At 34.8% G+C, this 23097-nt stretch overlaps 1 protein-coding gene across 1 annotated transcript; it reads left to right on the plus strand.

The window, feature by feature from the left end:
* The first annotated feature begins 4352 nt into the window (after positions 1–4352).
* On the plus strand, positions 4353–15525 carry LOC132550131 (solute carrier family 49 member 4-like). Its single transcript, XM_060214147.1, has 12 exons — positions 4353–4611; positions 5173–5267; positions 5429–5612; positions 8052–8091; positions 8279–8319; positions 9887–9937; positions 11337–11466; positions 11854–11962; positions 12809–12876; positions 13420–13538; positions 14682–14864; positions 15335–15525. Exons 1-12 carry the CDS (start codon positions 4353–4355, stop codon positions 15523–15525), a joined length of 1470 nt encoding a protein of 489 aa, XP_060070130.1.
* The last annotated feature ends 7572 nt before the right edge of the window (positions 15526–23097 follow it).

Here is a 23097-nt window from a genome sequence, read left to right on the forward strand (position 1 = left end):
CGAAAAAACAATTTCGTTGTTTTCAAATTAAATAAACTGAACATTTCTTCATTTGGAAATAATTTTTCGTTCCATCGAAACAATATGTCATTATAACGGAATTATATTTCCATATTTGATGGCGGATATGCGAGGATCATTCTGCTTTGAAACTTACAAATACTTATTTTAACCACAGATGAGCTGGAGACTACGTACAAAACATTTACTTTATTGACTGGTTCACCAAGTTATACCCTAACCCCCAACCCATCCAAAGGTTGGGATTTGTGGTATATAGTTATTACTTTTGGTTCTGTCATCACCTCGTGTACAGTATATGTAATTCGCACTTAACACCAAAAAATGAAACCACCAAGGCCTACACCTAAGGTTTGAATTCATAGGTTGCTCTTGAAAACTTTTGAAATAAAGAACATGTCAACAGAACATAGCTCTCAAATGAATTATAAAAGGAAAAAGGTCAAGATCTGAGGGGGTATATGTATAAATCCCCTAACTCACTTTAAACATTCCGTTCTGTAAAATAGAGGTCACAAACAGTAAGTTGTGAAAGTCAAAATCTAAGATGACATTCCGATGTTTATTTTGCTAGTGTGTGAAGTCGATAAACTGTATATGTCCTAGTAAAAGCACTTCTTAAATATGAGAAGTTTTTCGTTCGGTTTTCATTAAAACTTGTCATAATAATATTGTCAAACAACTGGGAAAAGGCGATTTGAACAGTCTACCCAATGTCTTTCTTCAATTGCAAAATAGTACACCTCAGTGGCGACAGTGTAACGAACTACTCAATTAATGCTATTATTTCATTAGATCATTTGTCGAAATGATGTAAAACTATTTCAAAATAATGAAAGAACAATTCGTAAAAAATAGAATAAAAAAAGTGTGAAGGATGTCAGTAATTGGTTTCGTAGTTACAATATAAACGTCTCACTGGTGACTTGTTCTGATCACTGAGTAAAATAAATGATTTTCAGACCTCGACCGGGCGTTAAGAAACGGTACAAAGTGTCAGACATTACGGAGATCATGTAATTAATGTACAAGATGCGTTTATATATGTTTGAATGTAGATAATGACCACAAAGATATGTGTGGAGAATTAAAGTATTGGTATTCATAGACAAAATAGGATTTATTCCGGATTGAATTTGGAATTGAAATATTTTGAAATATGTTTATCTTTAACAGAAAACATTCTGTATTCTGTATATGGCGAATGTATTATATTGTAAAGTAACCTCCCGAATTGTAATGATGCTTATCATCTGTGTGTCGTTTGTACAACCGTTGAGATAGCAGGTAGTAGACACTGCTGGTAAACTATGAGTCCCGGAGTTTACTTTATCTGAATGGTGACACGTTTCAGAATATACATATGCACTTGACTTTTTTTCTTAAATCATCAAATATAGAAATGTTACGAAATTTACTGAATTATTTGTCTAGTGCACTTTCCTAGCTCTGGCATTTATTCGGTCACTTTAGATTTTACCATGCGCCGCCCAGTAGGTTCTTAGAATCATTGGCGAGTCCTAGAATAACGAAACGGATATATAATGCAGTTTAAGTCATTGCTTGGATTTGCTGCATCTTATCCAATCTTGTTTTATTAAATGTTGCGATAATTTTGTGGATACTTCTGTACAATCTTTGAAGTATTGGAGAAGTAAAACCAATCCAAACAACCATTAAGTACAAGAGCTCTCAACATGGGATGTTTTTGTTCTATATCGTACAATTATCATTAATATATTTTGACATTTTGGATTTTCCTCAATCGTCATCAGGAGTTTTAGCATCAGTGAGGATTCCTAGAAGGATGGGACCTACAATATAGAGAAAGCTCGCGCGACGTTTATACTAGGACGCATTCGGACGTTAACCGAAGTGTCTTTGTCATAAGTTCCGAAATCATCATCAATATATCATCATATAAGGAACTGAGCTTGTGTATGAACCATTTTGAAGTTTGAATGAGCAATACTGCTTGTGACTGAGAATGTTTGATAATAGTATCAAAAATCGTTATTTACCCAGCTTGGCTTCACAAATAAGTGTTGGAACTCAGCTTACTGTGAATGTATACGCCAGTACGTTTAAAGCGACACTAGAGTTCTGGTTAAAACAGGCAAACAACGAAAAGTTTCAAGACAAATTTGATATAAACATACGACACTGGCATCCTGCAATGTATCCACAAGAGATATAAGTTGGTGTTTTTTCAGTACATCAAATTGTCAAGAGGAAAGATCAGAATAATATTATTGCTTGGGACAAGTCGTATGTTGCTTTGATAAATTCTTGTAAAAAACTTGTCAACTTCAATACTTCCCAGTAAAACATCTGTTACATTTTGTCAGCTTCGATACTCCTAGTAAAACATCTATTACATTATGTCATCTTCAATACATACCGATATCTTTAGTGTTCGTTTGTATCAAAAGCAACTTATGAAGTTCAGAAGATTAAAATCCCAGTGAGATAAGTATGACCATCAGAAAAGTCCATGAACCTGTAACTCTTAAAATCCTGTGTTGAGAGTGTGTCAATTGCATGATATTGATAATAAGCCCTTGAATATAAAATCAACTGCGCCGGTGTGAATTTCCAGAAATGGAAAATTCAATCAATAGAGAGATGAAGATTTTTCCTCTTATTAATTAAATAATTGACTTTACAATGTAATAAAATGAATAATAATACTTCGATGGTCGGGAGGCACAGTGGTAACGTTATCGCCTTTCACCTAGCCGCGGGAGTTCGATTTCTGGAATGGACGTGAAAAAGTATGGGTCACCTGCCCGACCACGTGGGTTTTCCTTGGGTAGTCCGGTTGCCTCCCACAGGAAAACCCCCGCACAGTTTCACCTGAGAGTTATCAATGATTAGCGTAAAACCTGTTTCGCAATGGTTGTAATATAAATAAAGTTCATTTATCTATTATCAGTACTTCCGAAGAATCCCGACCCGTACCAAACGAAATCGATTGATATAAGAGACAAAATGTTATATGACTTATTGCAATAATACCCTGGAGTTCATGGATAAAACTGTGATCAACACTGCAGACGACTTGGAATAACTGATCTTACATCAAAACTATAGGAAATGAAAGACTCGCTGTGTCTTTGTATTGCAAATTAATCTTAAAACAGTTAAGACTGCTATTTCTCAAGAAATAAATTACAAATACACAAGGGTCCACGCATGTAATGTGATAAGTCCCTGATAGATAATAGATAAAGCCTTCTGATGGTATGGCCCACAGACTATACAACCCAATGCTACCTTTACCCGTACAGCTGTGTCTTTTCAAAAACAACAATCTAAAATGAGTGTTGTATCTCAGTAATGATAATAATGATAATAATAGTAAAGTAGTTGTACATCTGTATGTAGTGTATAGTTGTGTAAGCCCTCCGTTTGTTTCTAGACAAATGACCTTCCTAAAAGTCTCCTTTGCCTGGATTGCCACATTATCAATATCAATGATTTCCTTCCTTCGTTTTTGGATTACTGACTTATCGCCATCTATACTTACCTGGATCCATCTCCCCTGCAGTAACAGGTAGTTTGTTCTGATTAAAGTTTCTTCTACATGATAAATTCTGATTCCTGCCTCCATCACTGTATCATTAAAACAAATTCATGTGAACAACTTCTTATAGTTTACCGACAAACAGAGATGCGCGTATGATAGACATGTATATATCCTGTGGTCATACATGAATTAGCAAGCTTACTACTCTTTTCAATCAAATGGGTACGCTGAATCAGATACACGTATACATTTTGGACGATATGATAAGAGATACTTAAATAACTGTTCTTTTACTCTCTGATGATAGTAAGCTCGTAAAATGTATGAATAATTTATTATTGTCTGGTCTGGTACACGACGGATATTGCCTATAAATTGCTCAGATAGAAAAAACACACCCATCAAACCCCTCTTGACTACTTTTTCTTAACACGATCAAAATGTACTTTCTCCGACATACAATAGAGTCTTTATCATATGTTCAGCGGGTGTAGAAGAGTCTGTCGTGCCTTTGATTTCATGTGTATATGCTGTCAACGTCTAGATGGATTAAAATGTGGTATGCAGGTTACTGTTTAAAAAACGCATACTTTTATAGCATCTGTTAATACAAATTTAGAATTAGATACAAACATCAAATGATGAATTAATATGCATCACACAGCTGTTTCGTCTTCAGTGTAAAGCAAATTCAGCGTTGAGAGAAAATGGAATTATTTAACACTTCACTATGGCACTAGGGATAACTTTCAGTCAAAACTTTAACTTTTCGTCCAGCGACTTCAGATGAACATAATTGGATATGGAGACAAATGTCGACGAGGAGAACCAGTTACTTGGGGCGTCCAGCCGGATCTACCGTGCACGCTGGTGGATACTTTTGTTGTCTTTTCTTCATTTTCTCCAGCAGTGTTTCAGCATAAATACCTGGGGACCAATAGCCCAGTCAGTCAAAAGAGCATTTGACTGGGAAGACACCACCATAGTTTTTATTCTCAACATGTGTCGAGCGGGAAGCATGGTTTACATATGCATCGGATCATACGTATTGGACAAAGCAGGTACGTAAGGGACTTATAAGTACTACTTATTGACCAATAAAGGATTGTTTAAAATTGATAAGTTTGAATGCACCGTATCTGTTATACTTAAGAAATAACGAATTAAGTTAGACATTTAGTGAATATTGAACCCATATAGAATTGATTATCAAAAAATGTAAATGTACCTTACCTGTCATAGCCGTTTTATCCTACGATATTATTGCATGCCATTGAAGAAAGCGTTAAACATAGTAGGAATATTTTGTTATCATCATGGAATGGTATGTATTAATTCCCATTCGGACAAACGTGCAACCGTTCGCGCGAGTTCATTGGTCTTTATCGAACGAAATCATTGGTCATTAAAATGATTAGTTCTTAGCAAGGTGTCTTCAAAACTTTTAAGTATTTTAATGTTAGCACATACGTTGCACACATCTTTTAGCATTAACAACATAACACTCAGGTTTCGCTATCTAAAATATCTAAAACTCCGTTAGCATGAATGGCATTTAAGATTCAAAGTAGTTTATTTTCTTGTAACTAGTAACTCTTTGTTTTCTTTTAATTCCACTTCAGGTTTACGGGTTGCTATGCTGATGTATTCTGCTACTGCGCTATTTAGTAACGGTTTACGGTCGCTAAGTAAAGACAAGAGCATTGCGTTGGTGTCAGTATATTTATCATTTTTATTGATTACATTTTTATTCATGATATAATTTTTATCGATATCGGTTCAACAATCATGTTTCATGTACTCTTGCTAACTTTTTGAGATCATTATTCTCCATCAATTTAATTCTCAATCGATATATTTTCATCATTATTAATACTAATATGTTTTTTCTTTAAAAGGCTCATTACCATCGGGGAGTTTCTCAAAGGATGCAATGGAGTAATAACATTTGCAGCGCCGCCAATTATTGCAGACAGGTGGTTTCCACCAGGAGAGAGAATTACCGCATTAGCTATCATGATACTAGCGGCATATGTTGGAGATGGGGTCTCCAGTATCATTGGTAAGAAAAATAACTTACAATAAAATCGATAGTTTCATTATCGAGAGTGGTTTAGGCTATACTGCAATCATATAATGTAAACCAACTAAAAATAAACGTAGTTATATGTACCAAAACACAGCACAAAAAACTATGGCAAAATATGAACTACAGAAAAATTTACACGGAGACTCATCAAAAAGTACAAGGAGAATAAGACCAGGTGTTTCGGAAGAGTAAGCGTCTCCTGCTTCATTGATGACATGTAAACCTTGCTCGATCCAAGTAAGCAAGTAAGTAATGTAAAGTTCTCAGTTGAGAACAAGGTATACAACAACAAAGCCAACAGGCAAACTAACGAGCATAATCATAATCATGCATTGAACCCCTGTGTGACGAGTTTGTCAGTCAGTTGCACGAACATCGTGATAATGAGAACAGGCCCTTGTATCGAATCATCTGTGACATGTTAATTTCATAGGTTGTATATGCATTGAAATTGATATTGAAAATCCACAATAGGGAGAATGAATCATCACCAAACTCGACGAAGAAGTTGTCAACCATATGGATATATATTATATGGATTCTTTTGAAGTTTAGGGATCCAGTATAAACAGGACAGGTCTGTAACCTTATCATTAATTGGCAATCTAAATAATTGTAATACCGAAGCATGATTAGCTTTTTTGAAAAATTGCATAATTCATAGGTTGGATTTCCTTCTTTGTCAAGAAAGCCTAATTCTTTTTGTATACAGGAAATGTATGCAGACGAGGATCAAGTTATTGGAGGCCGTATCTGCAAGTACAATATTATACCTGTCATTTAAATCTTAAAGAGTGGATTGAACTTCAAGGTAGAGGAAAACTGATCTGTGTTTTGTTTTCCTTTTCGATTTCAAGCTGCAAATTCTTTTTCGCATGATGGACCGAATGGACTTATCCCACTCTTGTGGATCCAACGCAGAATGTTCTTGTTTCACCTATCCATGACATAGTTTTCAACAGAACACATAAGTATATTGGAATTCACATTCAGGGCCCTCGTTGCTTTAATGCTTAAATCACCAGTTACGATCTGCCCAGTTGGACCATAGTTACAAGTAGAGGTAGCACAAGAACAAGCTGACGGTTCTAAGGTCATCTGCATTCAGTTGCTGCAGCGTTAGTTGGTAGTTGAAAAGTTTGTATGCAATGGGCCTGGAGTAGCTGTGGGAAATTACAGGTTGTTTCTACTTGGAAAGTATTGTGGAATGCTAGTCTGAACAGACTTCTGGTGTAAAATATTGCTGATGTTCATAGCATCCACTTCCTTCTTTTTTTTACAAACTCAACCTTCATAAAATAGCGAGTTTTTGGAGGATCTATACTGACAGGTTTAAAGAGGTTAATCGTTTCCTTTTTTGTCTAGCCGATAGTGTAAATCCCCAGAAGATGCACGCTGACCAAATATGCTTGAAAACTACGTTGATCACTTATTCTAAAGATGTTTTATAATGATGGATACGTTTTTCGCGATTTTCTACATAATGTTGCTTTGTGTCAAAATTCTCGAGGGATTTTGTCTTTTATCAACAGATTGATATCTTGATAGAAACAATAGCAGAACTTCCCCAAACCGACCATTTATGAAACATCATTATTTGGCCGGTTTAGGGAGGGTGTGGTTTGCAGAAGTCAATGATTCCGTGTTTGTACATTACATTAACCATTACGTTCGCTCTGAGTATTTGCACTGTATATATCTTACTGGATAAGTAAGAAACATCACAGAGTAAAATATTCTGAGTGCAGAAACACACAATAAATAACCAATCGGATGCGAATCTGCGGCGTTCTAGCACTAAATATTCGTGAATCGTTGGCGCAATATTCACTTCAGTTTTCGGAATGGCAAAGAAATCACTGGGAATCATATACCCATCAGATTTGATAGACATAAGGTCATACCATCCTTGTAGAAACGAGTGTGCATGTACACATATATTTTGAGTGGTCGGGTGGCATAGTGGTAACGCACTCGCCTTTCACCTAGCCGTCCGGGGTTCGATTCCCGCAATGGATGTGAAAAGATATGGGCCACCTACCCCACCACGTGGGTTTTTCCCGGGTACTCCGGTTTCCTCCCACCCTAAGACCCCTCGCGCGCTTCCATCCGAGCAAACAAGAGTGATTTATATAAGTTGGAAAAACTTGCTTCGCACCTGTTGTAAAACAAATAAAGTTTATGATTTTTAATGTTTTTAAGTATTGGTTCAATAACCACCATGTAGGTATGATTGTTGTTGAACACAAACTGTCAAGAACCGTTTGTGTTGAGACAGAAACAAATAGCCGATTGGCTTGCTAACAAACGAATACCGGTACCCAAAGGTATAAAATGCAAGTGACCTGTAAAACTGGTAATCATTTCAACGTTGACCGTGCTAACTTAATTAGAGTTCTGGATCTTTTTCAGGGCCAAAGGTAGTGGAGAAACCAATTTTCACCCACGATAGGTAAAGTCAATTATTTTGTATTATGTTCAACAAATTTTGAAGAATTTAATATATTTTTCTGATCTCATGCTTTATCAACATTAGTTAAACTTTCATCAATTTATTTTTAGAAATGAAATAAAATTTAGATGACTTTCAGTTATTATCCTTCTAAATTAAATAATAATTTATGTATGTTATGTTTCAGTATTCTGCATAACTCAACCGTAACTGCAAACTCGACGAGAGGTTTGTTTCCTTGTTTTCTTTTATTTAAAATGTGTAAATCTTTTAAACATCGTACAGACCGTTAATTAAATATAAATCAATCACAGGTGACATTGCTCGTTAGAGACAATGTTTTAAGTGTTATTGGTGACATTGCTCGTTAGAGACAATGTTTTAAGTGTTATTGATGCACCTTCTTTAGTGCATCTTAAATCAAACACAACATAAGTTACATATTTCTTTCTATACAACATATGACTATTTTGTTATCAATAGATATACTAAACAAAAAAAGAAAGGTAACACTAATTTATTCTGTGATTAATTAATGAACCCCTTCATAAATCCTTACCAATCATGTATGAATAAAGTAATTGATCAATATGATAAAACTGCAGTCATGGTTCATCATAAAACTTTGCGTTCAGTTGATTTTATTCGACTGTAAAGGACGTTGGGGTCAATTTCAAAGTAACACCATTAGTAACGGGTATGGCCACCGTTTGCGAAGTAAACAGCATTGCAGCGTCGTCGCATGGAACTCGTAAACCGGCGGATAATTCGATGATAGATGTTGTCCCATTCAGCGATCAAGGCTTGGGCCAGCTCCTGCAAGTTTGACGGCTGATTTTGACGTTCTCTCACGCGTCGCCCAAGAACGTCCCAGACATGCTCAATCGGTGACAAATCAGGTGATTTAGATGGCCAATCTAACACCTGTACGTTATTCTGCTGCAAGAAAGTTCTGCTGACGCGACTGGTGTGCGCTGGTGCGTTATCCTGTGGAAAAATGGCACCAACGCCATGGCGTCTTAAGAATGGCAGAACCACTGGTCTTATAATTTCGTCCCGATATCGAATGCTGGTTAAATTGCCATTTAACACAACAAGCCTGGTACGAGTCCCCCCACAAATACCACCCCAAACCATTACACTTCCGCCGCCAAAGCGGTCCCGTTCTGTGACGCAGCAGTTCGCAAAACGCTCCCCTCGTCGCCTCCACACTCTGCGCATTCCGTCACCGTGTTGCAGACAAAACATGGACTCATCTGAAAACAGAAAATTTTTCCATTGTCGTAAGGCCCAACGACGGTGAACACGGGTTCAGTTACGCCGATTATTACGGTGGGTCCAGTGTAGGGACGCCGCGCTTTCAATTGGTAGGCCCTCAACCTGTTGCGGACTGTTTGGAGAGACACACGACGCCCAAACAATGTCCTCGTAGTCTCTACTGCGGTTACGAATCGATTGCGCAAGTGTATCAATCGTATACGACGGTCATCCCTGGCGGTCGTTTTACCCAGTTTGGTTTAAACGACTAACCAACTGTCAAATTGTCTTAACACTGCAACCAAAATGCCGTGCAACTCGACGGCGAGACTCCCCAGCCTGAATCATGCCTACAGCCTTTTCTCTCTGTACTTGTGACAGCCGGGTCATAATGATAAAGTTGATAGATAGCAAGATTCGGTGATTTCTAAGTCCTAACGATCTAAGGAACAGTTGTCAGTTTGAATATTTATGAAATTCTTTCTTTTTTTGTTGAGTATATGTGTGTATATACATTCTCTGTCCATCTCTGTGTTAGTTATCAATGGCGAGGAAATGTTGGATGAAGTGATGACCTATCTCTATGTTCGTAAGTACACGTTGATTTCGTTTTAACCTAAATACTTTGACAAAAGATTATAAACATTAGTAGAATAATCATAAAACTAAATGAAAGCTATTGATACTCAGATCTAAAATACTAAATATAGAACTCATGAAGCCAAGAAAAGTATCTAACTGGCCTAAGTATAGACGCAGAACACTGGAGGCAACTAAATATATCTGCATGGCAATCGACGCTTATAAAGTCTCCCTTGTAAATAATTGCCTTTAACGTAAATCATAATCCGAAAGCCTAAAACTATATGAAGAAAAAATGCTTACCACCAAAAGAGTAAACGTCACATAATTTTGAATTATTTACATTGATAACCTGCCATTTCTGTTTCAATTTTGCATTTAAACATATTTGACAAGAACCCCGACTTCTTTCGAATAAAAATCAGCATAACATCCAACATACTTGATTTTATATGCTGAGTGACGAACAGCTGAACACATACATATACACACACATATCTACATTTATGGACGACAATATTTTTATTCCTATATAATGTAGTGTTGTACATAAATAATGATACCAGTCAATAATGTGTTTTAGAACAAGCTGAGAGAAATTTATCTATACGATTCAATGGGTGTTGATAGGGTTTAGAATATATAAGAGAATGTTTGTCGTCCGAAAAAACATGTTTTAATCAATGTAACGCCAACACTCGCTGTAAGTTAGCTCATTAAAACTACACTTATATGAAAGTACCGACCCCATCACCCCGCCCAAAATAATGATAAAAAAATGAATAACCTGGTAAAGAATATTAATCTTTGTTACAAAAATGAAAAATGGCTTTCTTACGATGAAATATTTCTTTCTACCTTTGAAATCACATAAAATAGCCATGGTAATGATGACTGGTCGGCTTTAAATGCTATCTTTTGTTTCAGTTCACAAATATAGATATCTCCCATTAACTTAAATTGAGGGTTTACACAGATAAGAGTATTTTTGACAAATCCTTCAATACCTTCAAGAAACAGATTTTTTATTATGCATAAGTCACACAGTTATGTTTGTCTTTCGTATGAAGGCAACTGTGTTGTCATTAAAACTTAAAGTTTTCTAATTGTTTATACTATCAGAACATCTATGCAATATAAGTTACCATCCCGAGACGGACTGGTATACATGTAATGTGTGCTGTGTTGTCAGTGTATCATTCTGTATAGTATTCGACAGATATGGTATTAGTGTTATTAGTGGGCATTACTGTGTGGCACAATAAAATATGTATTACTTCATAATGTGTGGAGTGTCAAAACTATTATATGGTCCAACAGTGTTCAGAGTGTTCTGAATGTAATATACTGTGCATTACCTCGTAGTGTGAAGTACTATATAATACATGTATGCATTACTTCCTCAGAGTGTGGAGTGTCGGCAGTGTTGTTCATTATGACTGTAGCTTACTTCCCTGATAAACCGTCATCGGCTCCAAGTACCTCTTCTGGTATGTCACGTCTTAACTACCTGGAATCCTTCCGGAAACTCGTCAGGTAGCTATTCATTAAATGACTTTTGAACTTTTCCAAAACTGACATATTGTTCTGAATATTACTTTTTTTATTTTTGTGTTGATTTTTAACAAAGTCGTTTGGATTTATATATATTGCATGATTGTTTGTGTTATAGATCCGGATGTATTTAAGAAGTTATTGCAATTGCATTTCTATGATATATTTCGCGTATTGAAACAAAACACGCGCAAGAAGACCGTGCTAACATATAGTGTGTAAAGTCTTACTAAATATATAGCAAACCCATTTCGGTCAAAATTGATGATTACAAAACTTTGATCACAATCAAATTCTACTGTACGTTTTGACATGAATATTTCCGTTGTTGAGACAATATTTTTGTTAATACTGAAACATACATTGTAGAAACAAGCATCTGCTATTAGTAGTGGTGGTTTTGGGTGTAATAATGGGCATCTACACGTCCTTTATTCAAGTGACAGACATAATATACGATCCTTTGGGCGTTTCACAGGTAATTGCATTGGCTTTGTACATGCTTATACACTAAAAACCGATAATGCACATATTATCTACACATTATTCGACACTAGTTATAACCCCTTTAAAGAACAGTTTGTTAATTTAAAAACCAATTAATCTAAATTACATATTTTCGAACTGTGGCAGAGTTTTGTACGATGTCCAGAGTAAAATAAGACCGTTGTTATATTCAGTCCGATATTGGATAACGAAATCTCGTATATCTCTTTTCATCAACGACATCCACTACTTCCATCAAAATGTGTTTGCTCTAAACAAATTGTATAATGCAGTATATTAGATCCAGTTTCCTCGACAGGTTGAAGTTAGAACCTGAGCAATATAACCGATTTGATTTTTATGTGATGATCGGAAATCTAAATTTTCTCCAAAACCAACTTTTTGGACAGATCTCAAATCAAACCGGTTCCGAGACCGAAGTCTAGGTTATACGCACACGAAACACATCACAATTCTGAAAACACAAATTTGGGAGGACTTCGGTATCCCTACGATTTTATATTTGTACGTAATAACGGTTTCGTGGAAGTGACACAACCGGACGGATAAAAGATTTAAGTCACAAACACCAACAACTGTTTTCGGTTTGTTCTGTTCGTTTCCTAATGTGATAAATGTTTTCTTGTTACAGAACTTACAAAATGTTTCTATCAATGTGGCAAATATCAAGGAAAATGCATTGAAAAGATAAGATATAGAGATATCAATCAAAGAAAAAGTTTTTCAACACTATATTGCGTATACTAAAACTAAGATTTCTGTAAGTAATTTTTTTTTTATCTATATCGGCATTTTATACATCTGCTCTCTGTTCCAGTTGAGCGCTGGGTGGATAGCATTTTATACCATAATCACAGGCAGTGTACTTGGGTTCTTCATAGCAAGGCAAGTTTTTCTTTTCTGTGCGAGAGTGCCAGTTCCAAGTTAATTACATCGGTGTGTGTTTTTTTCGATGTTTAGATCATTGATCCGCTTACTGCTATACCAGGCTTTGTATATCATCTTTGCCATTGTATTATTTCTTAATGTTAAACTACGGATGGAGTACCGATAAATGAAGCTACTATGTTGAACAAAGAACAAAACATTCCTTGCCTTGTATGAAAACTTTTCACCGAGCTCCGATTTGTTCAAAATCTCCTTATGTAATTAAACTAGTTTCGTTAGAAGTACAACCACTACATTAAATCATCTTTAATTTGAATGTTATATCCAGTGAATACTTATCAACACATTTCATAAACATCGGCTACTATATAGCCTCCAATATCGAGGATCGATATTTGTTTCATCAATGCAGTTACCATCTATCACAATCAACTGATACAATGCGTTATTTCATACTTGTCTGATCGTTACGTTGTATTGTGGGGGTTTAAAACGTGCATTAATGAAGCGACATTTAGTAATTATTCCGTTTTGTTGTAGGTTTTCTGATAAATTTATGAAGCGACTCAAGTCAGTTCTTTTAGCTATGTTTGTACTCATCATAGCAACATCTCTGTGGACGGCTTTACTTGCTAATGGATTGCTTCCTTACTCTAAATGTAAGATTTTTATGCATATTGTCAATGTCATTGTCCCACTTACACTGTACATGTGGCAAAGCTGTCTTATGTGAATAAGATGCGAATAACTCTTATTTTGTAGTTCAACATCAAGGCACTTTATTTCTTGTCATCAATTTTATATACCTATATTCATTAAATAGACCCGTTATGATTTTATTCATATCAAGGGATATAGGTAAATGCTTTAATAAAATTTACCAGCACAACAGTCTGTAAGACATTTTATCAATTGAATGTTTGCTGTCGGTATGAACTATGGGTTTGATCTTGAAAGGTCATATTCTAGAAACTAATTTAAAAGCAAAGCAAGAACATGCTCCTGAATGGGGTTAATAGGAAACAGTCTTGTTTTATTATTATTTCGGGGCAACATATCTTTTCAGTATTTTTCTTCTTTGATTGATGGTCATTTGAAAATTCTAAAATTAAGTTTGATTTTTAAGAACCTTCCTGGCAATTAAAAAAGTTGAAAAATTCTAGTTAATCCTTTTAAATGTTTTTCATGCAAAACTTGAGATAACAACGAATCGAAAAGCTTCCTTTATCACGTTAGGGACTAACTAGCGATAACTACCGATATTGATCTTACAAAGATAGAGTAGAATTAAACATAGAACTGAAATGAACACATTTTGATCCGACTTTTATACGTCCTGAAACATTAACTCCAGTTCCAGTATGTTTAAGTCTTAATAAATGTAACTTGGCTACCTGTTTGATATAGGAGAGCGAAACAATGATTATGCATATTTGTCACCATCACCATCTAAATAAGGGAAACCTCTACAACCAATCACGATTCTGCCATTGGTTTGTACAGTTTTGTTCAAAACATAGTTAATGTACTTTCTACTAATATTCCACGTTTACATTCGGATCCATATGTGTAAGGTAGATATAATCAGTCTAAATACAAAATCACGAAAGAGTAAAACAGATATCGAAACAAATGTATAACTTTTTGTCCGATCTTGTGTATAATCATGTATGCTTATCTCACTTGATGTCATATCTTCAATGTTCGCAGATATATCCTTGCTTCCAATTTAAACAATAACGTTATCTGAAAAACAGCAAATGGCATACAATGTATCAAATATTGCATATTTATGATTCTAGGGCAGTTGTATGTATCTGCCATCGTGAGTGGTGCTGTGATGAATGCCTCCTTCCCTCTGTGGTATGAGGTTATTTGTGAAATGTCCTTCCCTATACCCGGTGGAATCATTAACGGAATGGCTAACTTCGTCGTCGTCGTCTTTGCCAATATTTTTTTTGGTCTCATGTATATGCCTGTATCTGGTAAGTCTTTTACGAATATTAATTTCGGAAATGAAAAAAATATCTGTTCCATTTAAGTAAATTTAGAAGTACATGCATTAAACTGTATCATACAGCGGTTTCGTTCTTTGATGACTTGCCAGTGATGATAAAAGTCTAAATTTTAAAATAATCAAATCTCTAAATGGAATAAGGTCGAAGGGCAGCTTTGAATAAAACGCTTACCTTTCTTGGTACTTTTTCATAAGTCTCCATTGCCATCTTTCCTTTATTCATATTTTGCCTTCATTTCATCTTATGGAATTTAAATTACATTGACATATTTGTATTTTCGTTAAGGGAAACTAGATTGTTATTTATCAAAGTAATTTTCTCAGGGTTATTCTTCTGTGAAAGTAATAATAAATCCATACGTCTGCAAACAAAAATGGCGTCAAACTAAATCAACATCAAATACATTTTTTATTACCTGAGTTGTTTCTCTTCTGCAGACTACAGATGGTTGACGTGGACTATGTTTGCTTCGTCCTTGCTTGGTTTTATGACGTTGTTGTTATTACCGTTGACCTACATTCGGACAGATATTGATAAAGAGGCTAAGGATGAGGATGACAGTCGTAGCAACGAGGCCGACAATATCATGATGGAAACCTGTACTCAAGAAAATGTAGGGAAGGATTAATAAGTGGTCTGTTTAATTCACTAATGCTCTTTTGATCTCAACACGTATTCGATAACATTCTAACAATTTACAGTGTCTAACAAATAACAATAGAAAGCAATTGAATTGTGTGAAGTAGCCCATTACAAATGGCATTATCATCTCGTCAAGTGTAACGTTGTCATTACGAAGATAATGATAGCCATACTGATTCCTGTGCCCTTTTAGCTCAAATAATATGCTCTTATTTCTTTCATGACAGTAACCTTTTACATACCATTTCTTTTATGGAAAACTCTTCAGAGCGTACGGCGCGATATTATCAGGCGTTAATTGAAGGGAACCTCGTTCAGTTGGATATATCTATGTCATATATACATCTAACTACGTTTCTAGTTATCATTACAGTTTAATATCGTATTTATTTGGCGGGTAATACATAATTTATATATTTTTACGCGAAGCATAAATGAAAAATAAACATATATCCTGTCATATGGTTTAAATGTATATCATGGGATACCATTTAATGTTCTATTTTACATTTACAAAGGAAAAACAAATAAAACAAATAAAAAAGTCGATCCTAACATAAAATAATGCGGTCTTAAAATATATTTGCGTGCTCTTTGACATTAGATAGTTTGATATTGACCATAAGACGACCCCATTTTGAATAGGCTGCCATACGTTGTGTTTCACCATTTTGTGTTGTTTTGTATGTTTGATAGGTTTGGTGTATGTACTATTAATGGAGTATAACAAATATATATTATATATAATGATAGTGTGGTATAAGATGTGTTCAGTGAATGTAATGTTGATGGAGAATGCATGTGTCATATGTCTTATGCATAATGTTATTGAATTAAAAGACATGTTTGGTGTCTAAAATGTCAATGGTGTGTTAGTGTTTATTGTATGTAATTTCAATGTCGTATTTACACACCAAATAGCAAACAATGACAAAATAAATAAATAGTATCTGTTAACAAGGTGTAGCAGTTAACGGGTGCCTGTCAAAATATCTTCAAAATAGCTTGCTCATTCAAGTGTCCAGGATCAAGGATGGTTGGGAGTTACATAAATTGGGCCTTACGTTCCACTTACTGTCCCATCCTGGGACATAGGCAAAAGGTGTATGAGATACGAGGACCACAGCGCCAACCGGATACTGACATTATCATACATCATGATATAGATTTTGATATGCTATCTCTATATTGAATGTAGATAATGCCGTTATCCTTAGAGGTACAGGTGTTGGAACTGAAGGCCAGGATCGAATAAAAGATACAGTTCAGTGTCAAATAAAATAATTTCATTTTAAATTCTTATCAGAAACTGGCTTGTCTAGTTACTGTTTTTATAGTATGTGTTCTGTAATATTTTTTATCATTTGGAATGCTACAATAAGACCGTTTAGATAAACTTCCTCTAAACGAATGCAAAGACATATAATTCCCTAAAAATCAACAGATTAGCACGTCACTACTTACGTTAATCCAACGGAATACAAATCCCATTATATATATTCTCGCCACATGAGTCCTGAGTAAATGTTGACTGACTAGAACACCACTACACGTTAACCCAAGGGGGTATATACTAATCATTATATGTATTGTTGTTACTGTCAGCGGTTACTCATATATCACTGATTCGCAAGTGAAATAGACTAAGCTAATGAGTTGTGCATGTGAGTTCTTCAAATCTTAGGAATGCAAAGAAAGCTACACACCAAGTGATGATCATTTGAATCCACATTAAAGCAGAGATTAGATTCATCGAGAAAAGGATAACTGCTATTGTTAAAACAGATTTTTATTATCATTGAAACTAAAACAACATTCACTTGAAACAGGAATAATTTTCGTAAAGGCGTCATCTCGGTTGATAATGATAATTTTAGTAAACTTTATTTTCCCCGAAAGTGACATTTCGTTTCAGGTTTACGAGTAGCAATGCTTATCTGTTATGCTACTATGTTATTAAGTAACGGTTTACGATCACTAAGTAACGGCAAAGGCGTGGCGATGATGTACGTATATCTATCTTATTGTTTAATGAGAGAAAGTGTTATTGATCATGTTTCAGTTGTTTTGTTCTTGTTAACGTTTTGTAATTCTAACTTGACATTGATTCAATTCATCGTTGTCCAATCCAATTCTCAAACATCATGTTCAGCAATTATGAATACTAATATGATTGTTTTTTCATGAAAACACTTACTACAATCAGAGAGTTTCTAGACGGGTGTAATGGAGTAATAACATTTGTAGCGCCACCAATTATAGCAGACAAATGGTTTCCACCAGGTGAGAGAATTACCGCATCAGCCATCATGGTGCTAGCTGTATATGTTAGTGAAAGGCTGTCCAATGTTATAAGTAAAAGAACTTACATAATAAAATCGACAGTCTTGCAAATCTCATCTTAAAAGGGGTTTTAAAGTAGACTGCAAGGATACACAAATATACATACCTGAAATCCTTTTGCGTTTGCTTATCTGATTGCTAAAGTACATCTCCCTCACGGAATGAGCCAGATGGTGTAAGTAAACAAAGAATGCTGCAAAACTACTTAGATCATGTGTTCTGGTGGGTTTCGTCTCGTCCAATCCTTGACAACTGGAGTGATTGTTATATCAGGTAGGACACAATGTTATTTCATGTGATAATGCCGGTGGTGCTGTTTTGAAATACTGGAATGGTATATTTAGTTATTTGAATGCGTGGTAGTGGGGAAGTTTCTTTTACAAAATCACATTTCACCATTAAGTTACGATGTATTATGATTATGGTATGGTTCAATTGATAAGCTCTTGTAAAATGACATTCTGATCAACCATGCCCTTTAAATGAAAGTTCTATATTTCAAAGTTAAGAATTTCTCTCTAATACTATCTCTAGCACATCGATTATCATATTTTGATATCTAAAACAAATACTAAGATAATACTGTTAAATATTTGTCTAATGCCGTGGTAGCATTTTCTTTACACAACAAAACGATCGAACTATTAAGTTTTTCATCTCTGACGGCTTTTGAATTTTCCTTATCTTAAAAAAGATGTCGCCACTACTTGAAAAAGACTGTTTGACAACTCTGGTGATTATGGGTCGTCGGGACATGGTATATGTTCACTCTGGTGGTGATGGATTGTTAGAAAAATGTTTTCCTCTCTTGTCAGATACTGTTTATCCTGGGCTGATTGCCCACCAAGGATTATTTCAATTTTGTTAAAATAACGTTGAATTATCATTATTCTAAGTTTTTGAATTCCTTAACATTAATGCAAGGTTTCAGTTAAAATGTTAGTGTAACGCCGTCATTTAAAAAAAAATATTATCGCCTAGAATTTAATACATATAACTTTATATTGCATATTTCACTACTGGTTTTTTTAAATGAAATGTGTCGTGTTAAAACAATATTTCTAAAATCTATAAGCTAAAATGACAATTTTGTGCCATGGTTCATATAAATCTTCAATGAAATGGAAAAAATGATATACTCTCAAATTTCACAACCACCTTATATGTTATCTAAATGACATTAGATCTAGACTTGTTTACAAGATGTGTGTATGACTGTCTCAATACTAACTAGATTAAACATTACTGTATTTTCACTAAAACATGGCAATAATGTGAAAAATATTACGTTTCAATATATTAGTCCATGATAACATGAACTAAAAATGTTGTAAGAGCATACCAAATTTATCAAGCGATATGCCTGAGAAGAGTAGAGGGTAGACGAATAATTCGGATATAGATGTACACATTTTTTTTAATTGAGTACAATGGGGTCAGACTAAATTCTCAGGCGGTAGTTCGGATCCACATGTGTAAGGTAAAAACTCAAGGAGTTGTCGAAAAGGAAGAAAAAATAAGGAGCAAAGAGCATAATTCTTTCAAAAAAAGGCTAGAAAAGAAAAAATCTACATGTTCAACCTCAGAAGTTTCATTGAAACTGACCATGACCTTTCACCCTGTAACATTGTCCACCAATATTGAGATGATTTCCAATACTAAGGTTATGATGCTTCACACTATCACTTGCAATATAATGATATCAACAAGTTGCATTATGTACACACACAATCTTGGACAACACATCATAATTAAACCTACCACCAAGCATTGATGTTACTTACCCAAACTTATACCAATTTTCAATGGTTTACCTCAATCTTTCGTTTGCTGATGATCAATTCCAAAATGTTTGTTTATTTTGACAAAGAGTGATCAAGATTTTCCTCTCTTTGTGTTGGTTGGACTTTAGGAGCGCGTGTGTTTATTTATAGAACGGTAAATATGAGATGTCGCTTCCGGTATCAAAGAATGTGCGTGTACCCAAATTGAAACCTTTCGAGAAAAGAGGATAGAACAGAAACCACAACAGTTTATTCTGTCGAAAGTCATGATTGTCCAGAACAAATGAGACGTGAGTATATATGCTGAACCATATCATGTTGATTACCTCATAATATTACCGCAAATATGGAAATGCCGTGCACATTAATAGTTGTACACCGATCGACGTTGCATCACGTATTGTTCAAGTAAACGTTAATATACACCTAAATACAGCAAACATCAGTGTGTTTTCTAATTATCTGAAATAAGGTGGTATCTTTTGAGACATATTTAGTGCATTTATCAGCAGTTTGCTTATATCCGATCATTAGTTATTCATAAATATGTTGCAAATATCAGTTTGTTGGTCTCAGAAATGCAGACTGAGAAACTAAAAACTGAAGTTGAACCTCTACACCACTGTGAAAATTTCTTGTTATCTGTGTATTTTCGAATACAACATGTTTGATATTATGCATGATAGTCAAATCCAACACTTCCGTATCAAAATTTGGTACAAACTTTTTTGTATAATTTTAGGTTTTCTGTCAAGAGACTATTTGCTTCATAGCAGTTCAGAAAAAGCAACATATGTCAAAAATCATTTTTAATGATAGCTAAATCAATGAATTGTGTTGTAGATATAATCAAATAATTGAAGTCTAACATTGAATTAGTTTATAAAGAATTGAGAATTACAAAATATTTTATCAAGATTCAGGGATGTCTGTTAGTTAATTGCAATTTTCCTTTCAGTTGTTTTTTACTGTGTATATACATATATACCTTATTAAAATATAAAGTAATACGAAAAGATTATGTATTAGAATTTCCTTAAGTTACAACACTGCATTAGACTTGGATGAGATCAAAAATAAATGTTTATGCCACATGCCTCACATTGACAGTAGAACAAAATGTTACATGAAATTGATTGTCACCACTTGGTCCAATTTAATCGAAGATTTTATCAAAACATTACCCAAAGAGCTTGCGATGTCCTTCTTCACTTTCAGGCACACTGATGACGTCTTGTCTTTAAATAACAAATCTATGGGCCATGTACATAGTGAAACCCATCAAAACTGGACTCCTCTACATCAGGCGGTTACCCGAATTTATAACAACAACACAAAAAGGGGTAGCATTCCACAGAGCCGGTTGATAAGCGTAAGAATTTTGATTTCCCTATTGTGTATTTTCCATTTCTGGAAAACAACCTGCCTGCTTCCCCACCCTACGATGAATTCATATTGCAGTTTGTTTGACAGTTAACGGCTTTTCTAAATATCTTGATTTTCGTGTAACAGACATACTCTAAACACAAGTCACAGAGTTGCACGCTTAGCATGGCGCAGAAGACTTCAGCGATTTACCAGCAGGGACTAATCTGAAGTGTTATTCACAGATGAGTCCGAACTTGTACGCAGTGACGGTCGTGTTTTGGTGTACTGTCTACCGGGATACGTTACAGTGACATTTGTGTAATTCAGTGTCATCAGTTTGGCGCAGGAAGCAATATGATCAGGCGTGGCATTACACAGCATGGAAGGTGCTTCGACTGTAGTGAAAGCCAGTGTGCGCTGTCTTGACGTCATCACGTACCTCCACTCCGAATAATCTCGTCCTGTATTTTGGCCATATGTACAGCGGCAGAACGTAACCGCGCTACTTTTTTCTGTAGTGTCATATGATGTGTCTCCAGTTTATCATGTTTAGGATTTTATGGAGTGCCGTTAGTATCCGGAGCCCAACCCCTCGGCGACATTAGACAGACTAAATCGTGTGTTGTCAGGCATATGGCAGAAAATAACCGAAGCTGATCTGTTAAATGCGTCGTACAATTAAAATATAAATGTTCCGTTCATATTTACAATACTTCTGGCTAGAGAAAACACAGATCAATATTACAGTATATCACAGAAATGAAGAACTTGGTTATCTGATTGTAAATCATCGTAAATAACAAAACAACAAACAAAAACAAATGTTACAAAATAGAGAAAATTAATAGAGATATATGAACATAATTAGTATTGGAATTTCAATTAAATATAAAAACCAACAATAGAAAAAAATATAACAATAAATCCTGTTTAAACAAATTTTATCGGACTTATACCACATTTATGTAAACAAATAGCTACAGAACGCCCTTTTTCGTCCCATATTTTAGCAAAATATAATGCTGACGTTTTCGCGGACCTTCGTTTCTGACTCCACAAGCAATACTTCGCGTTCCCTTCCGATCCTTCCATAAAAATTGTTTTGGGCATGCGAATAGACCAATGTGTCTACCCTGCCTCCCCTCTGGATTGTGCCTAGTATAGCAAACACACCATGAGTAATGACTATTCCAACTATATTCTGTATGTTTTATCTGAAATGTATACATTGAACGATTTTGTTTACGTCACTAATCGTTTTGTAACAAAGTAAATAAGGTCACGATAGAAATGAAATAACTTTCTGGCATTTCACCTATATATGTCTACTACATTCACAAAATATATAAGACATAGAACATTTGTTAATAATAGGGCATTGACTTTTAATGGAAAAAAAAACAAAAAAAAAAAAAAAAAACAAACAAAAAAAAAAAAAACAAAACAAAACAAAACGCCATACAACCCATAAAAATAAATATCAATAAACAAATCATATAACACTGCTTGCTGTAAACTTTTCCCTATATTGAATGATACATTTGAAGTGAGAGGTTTGCCACTGGATTAATACCAGACATATTTTACTACCTTGCCGTCGTATTGATTTAGCCATAAAACGACATAGCATTTCGGAATGATTTTTGTAAACACCAATTATTTTTCAATAAGACGAAATACCATTTGGAATGAGTAATAGTTTTTTTGAAATAACGAAAACAGATTTCGTTAAAACAATATAAGTGTGAAGCATGCAAAAAAGGGAATACATATGGATCGTGTAATTCCATTTCTGGTTCATAATTTCGTTTCGTTGAATATAAAGATAAACGGTAATATCAATAAAAATCTGGGATTGGATGTTTTGTGGTGTATTTACGATTTTAGCTGGCTCTCGTAGAAAATAATAAACGTGGTAATCTTGTAGTTTGATACCATGTATATCATTATTGTACTTTTCATTTAATAGATATAACTTTCCAGTTTCAAATTCTTTAGTTGATTTCGTTGTTTAAATGATTTACAATTTGATAATACACCAGACATATCAAGACATGAACACA

Source organism: Ylistrum balloti, unplaced genomic scaffold (assembly GCF_031769215.1).
Source record: "Ylistrum balloti isolate Yb309-2 unplaced genomic scaffold, AGI_CSIRO_Ybal_v1 Utg370104, whole genome shotgun sequence".
Lineage (NCBI taxonomy): Eukaryota > Metazoa > Mollusca > Bivalvia > Pectinida > Pectinidae > Ylistrum > Ylistrum balloti.

Coding starts and splice junctions, on each gene's coding strand:
- LOC132550131 (XM_060214147.1), top strand. CDS start 4,353: ATGGAGACAAATGTCGACGAGGAGAACCAGTTACTTGGGGCGTCCAGC. Junction 12,877..13,419: donor CTTGGGTTCTTCATAGCAAG/GCAAGTTTTTCT, acceptor GTTTTGTTGTAG/GTTTTCTGATAAATTTATGA. Junction 14,865..15,334: donor CATGTATATGCCTGTATCTG/GTAAGTCTTTTA, acceptor TCTCTTCTGCAG/ACTACAGATGGTTGACGTGG.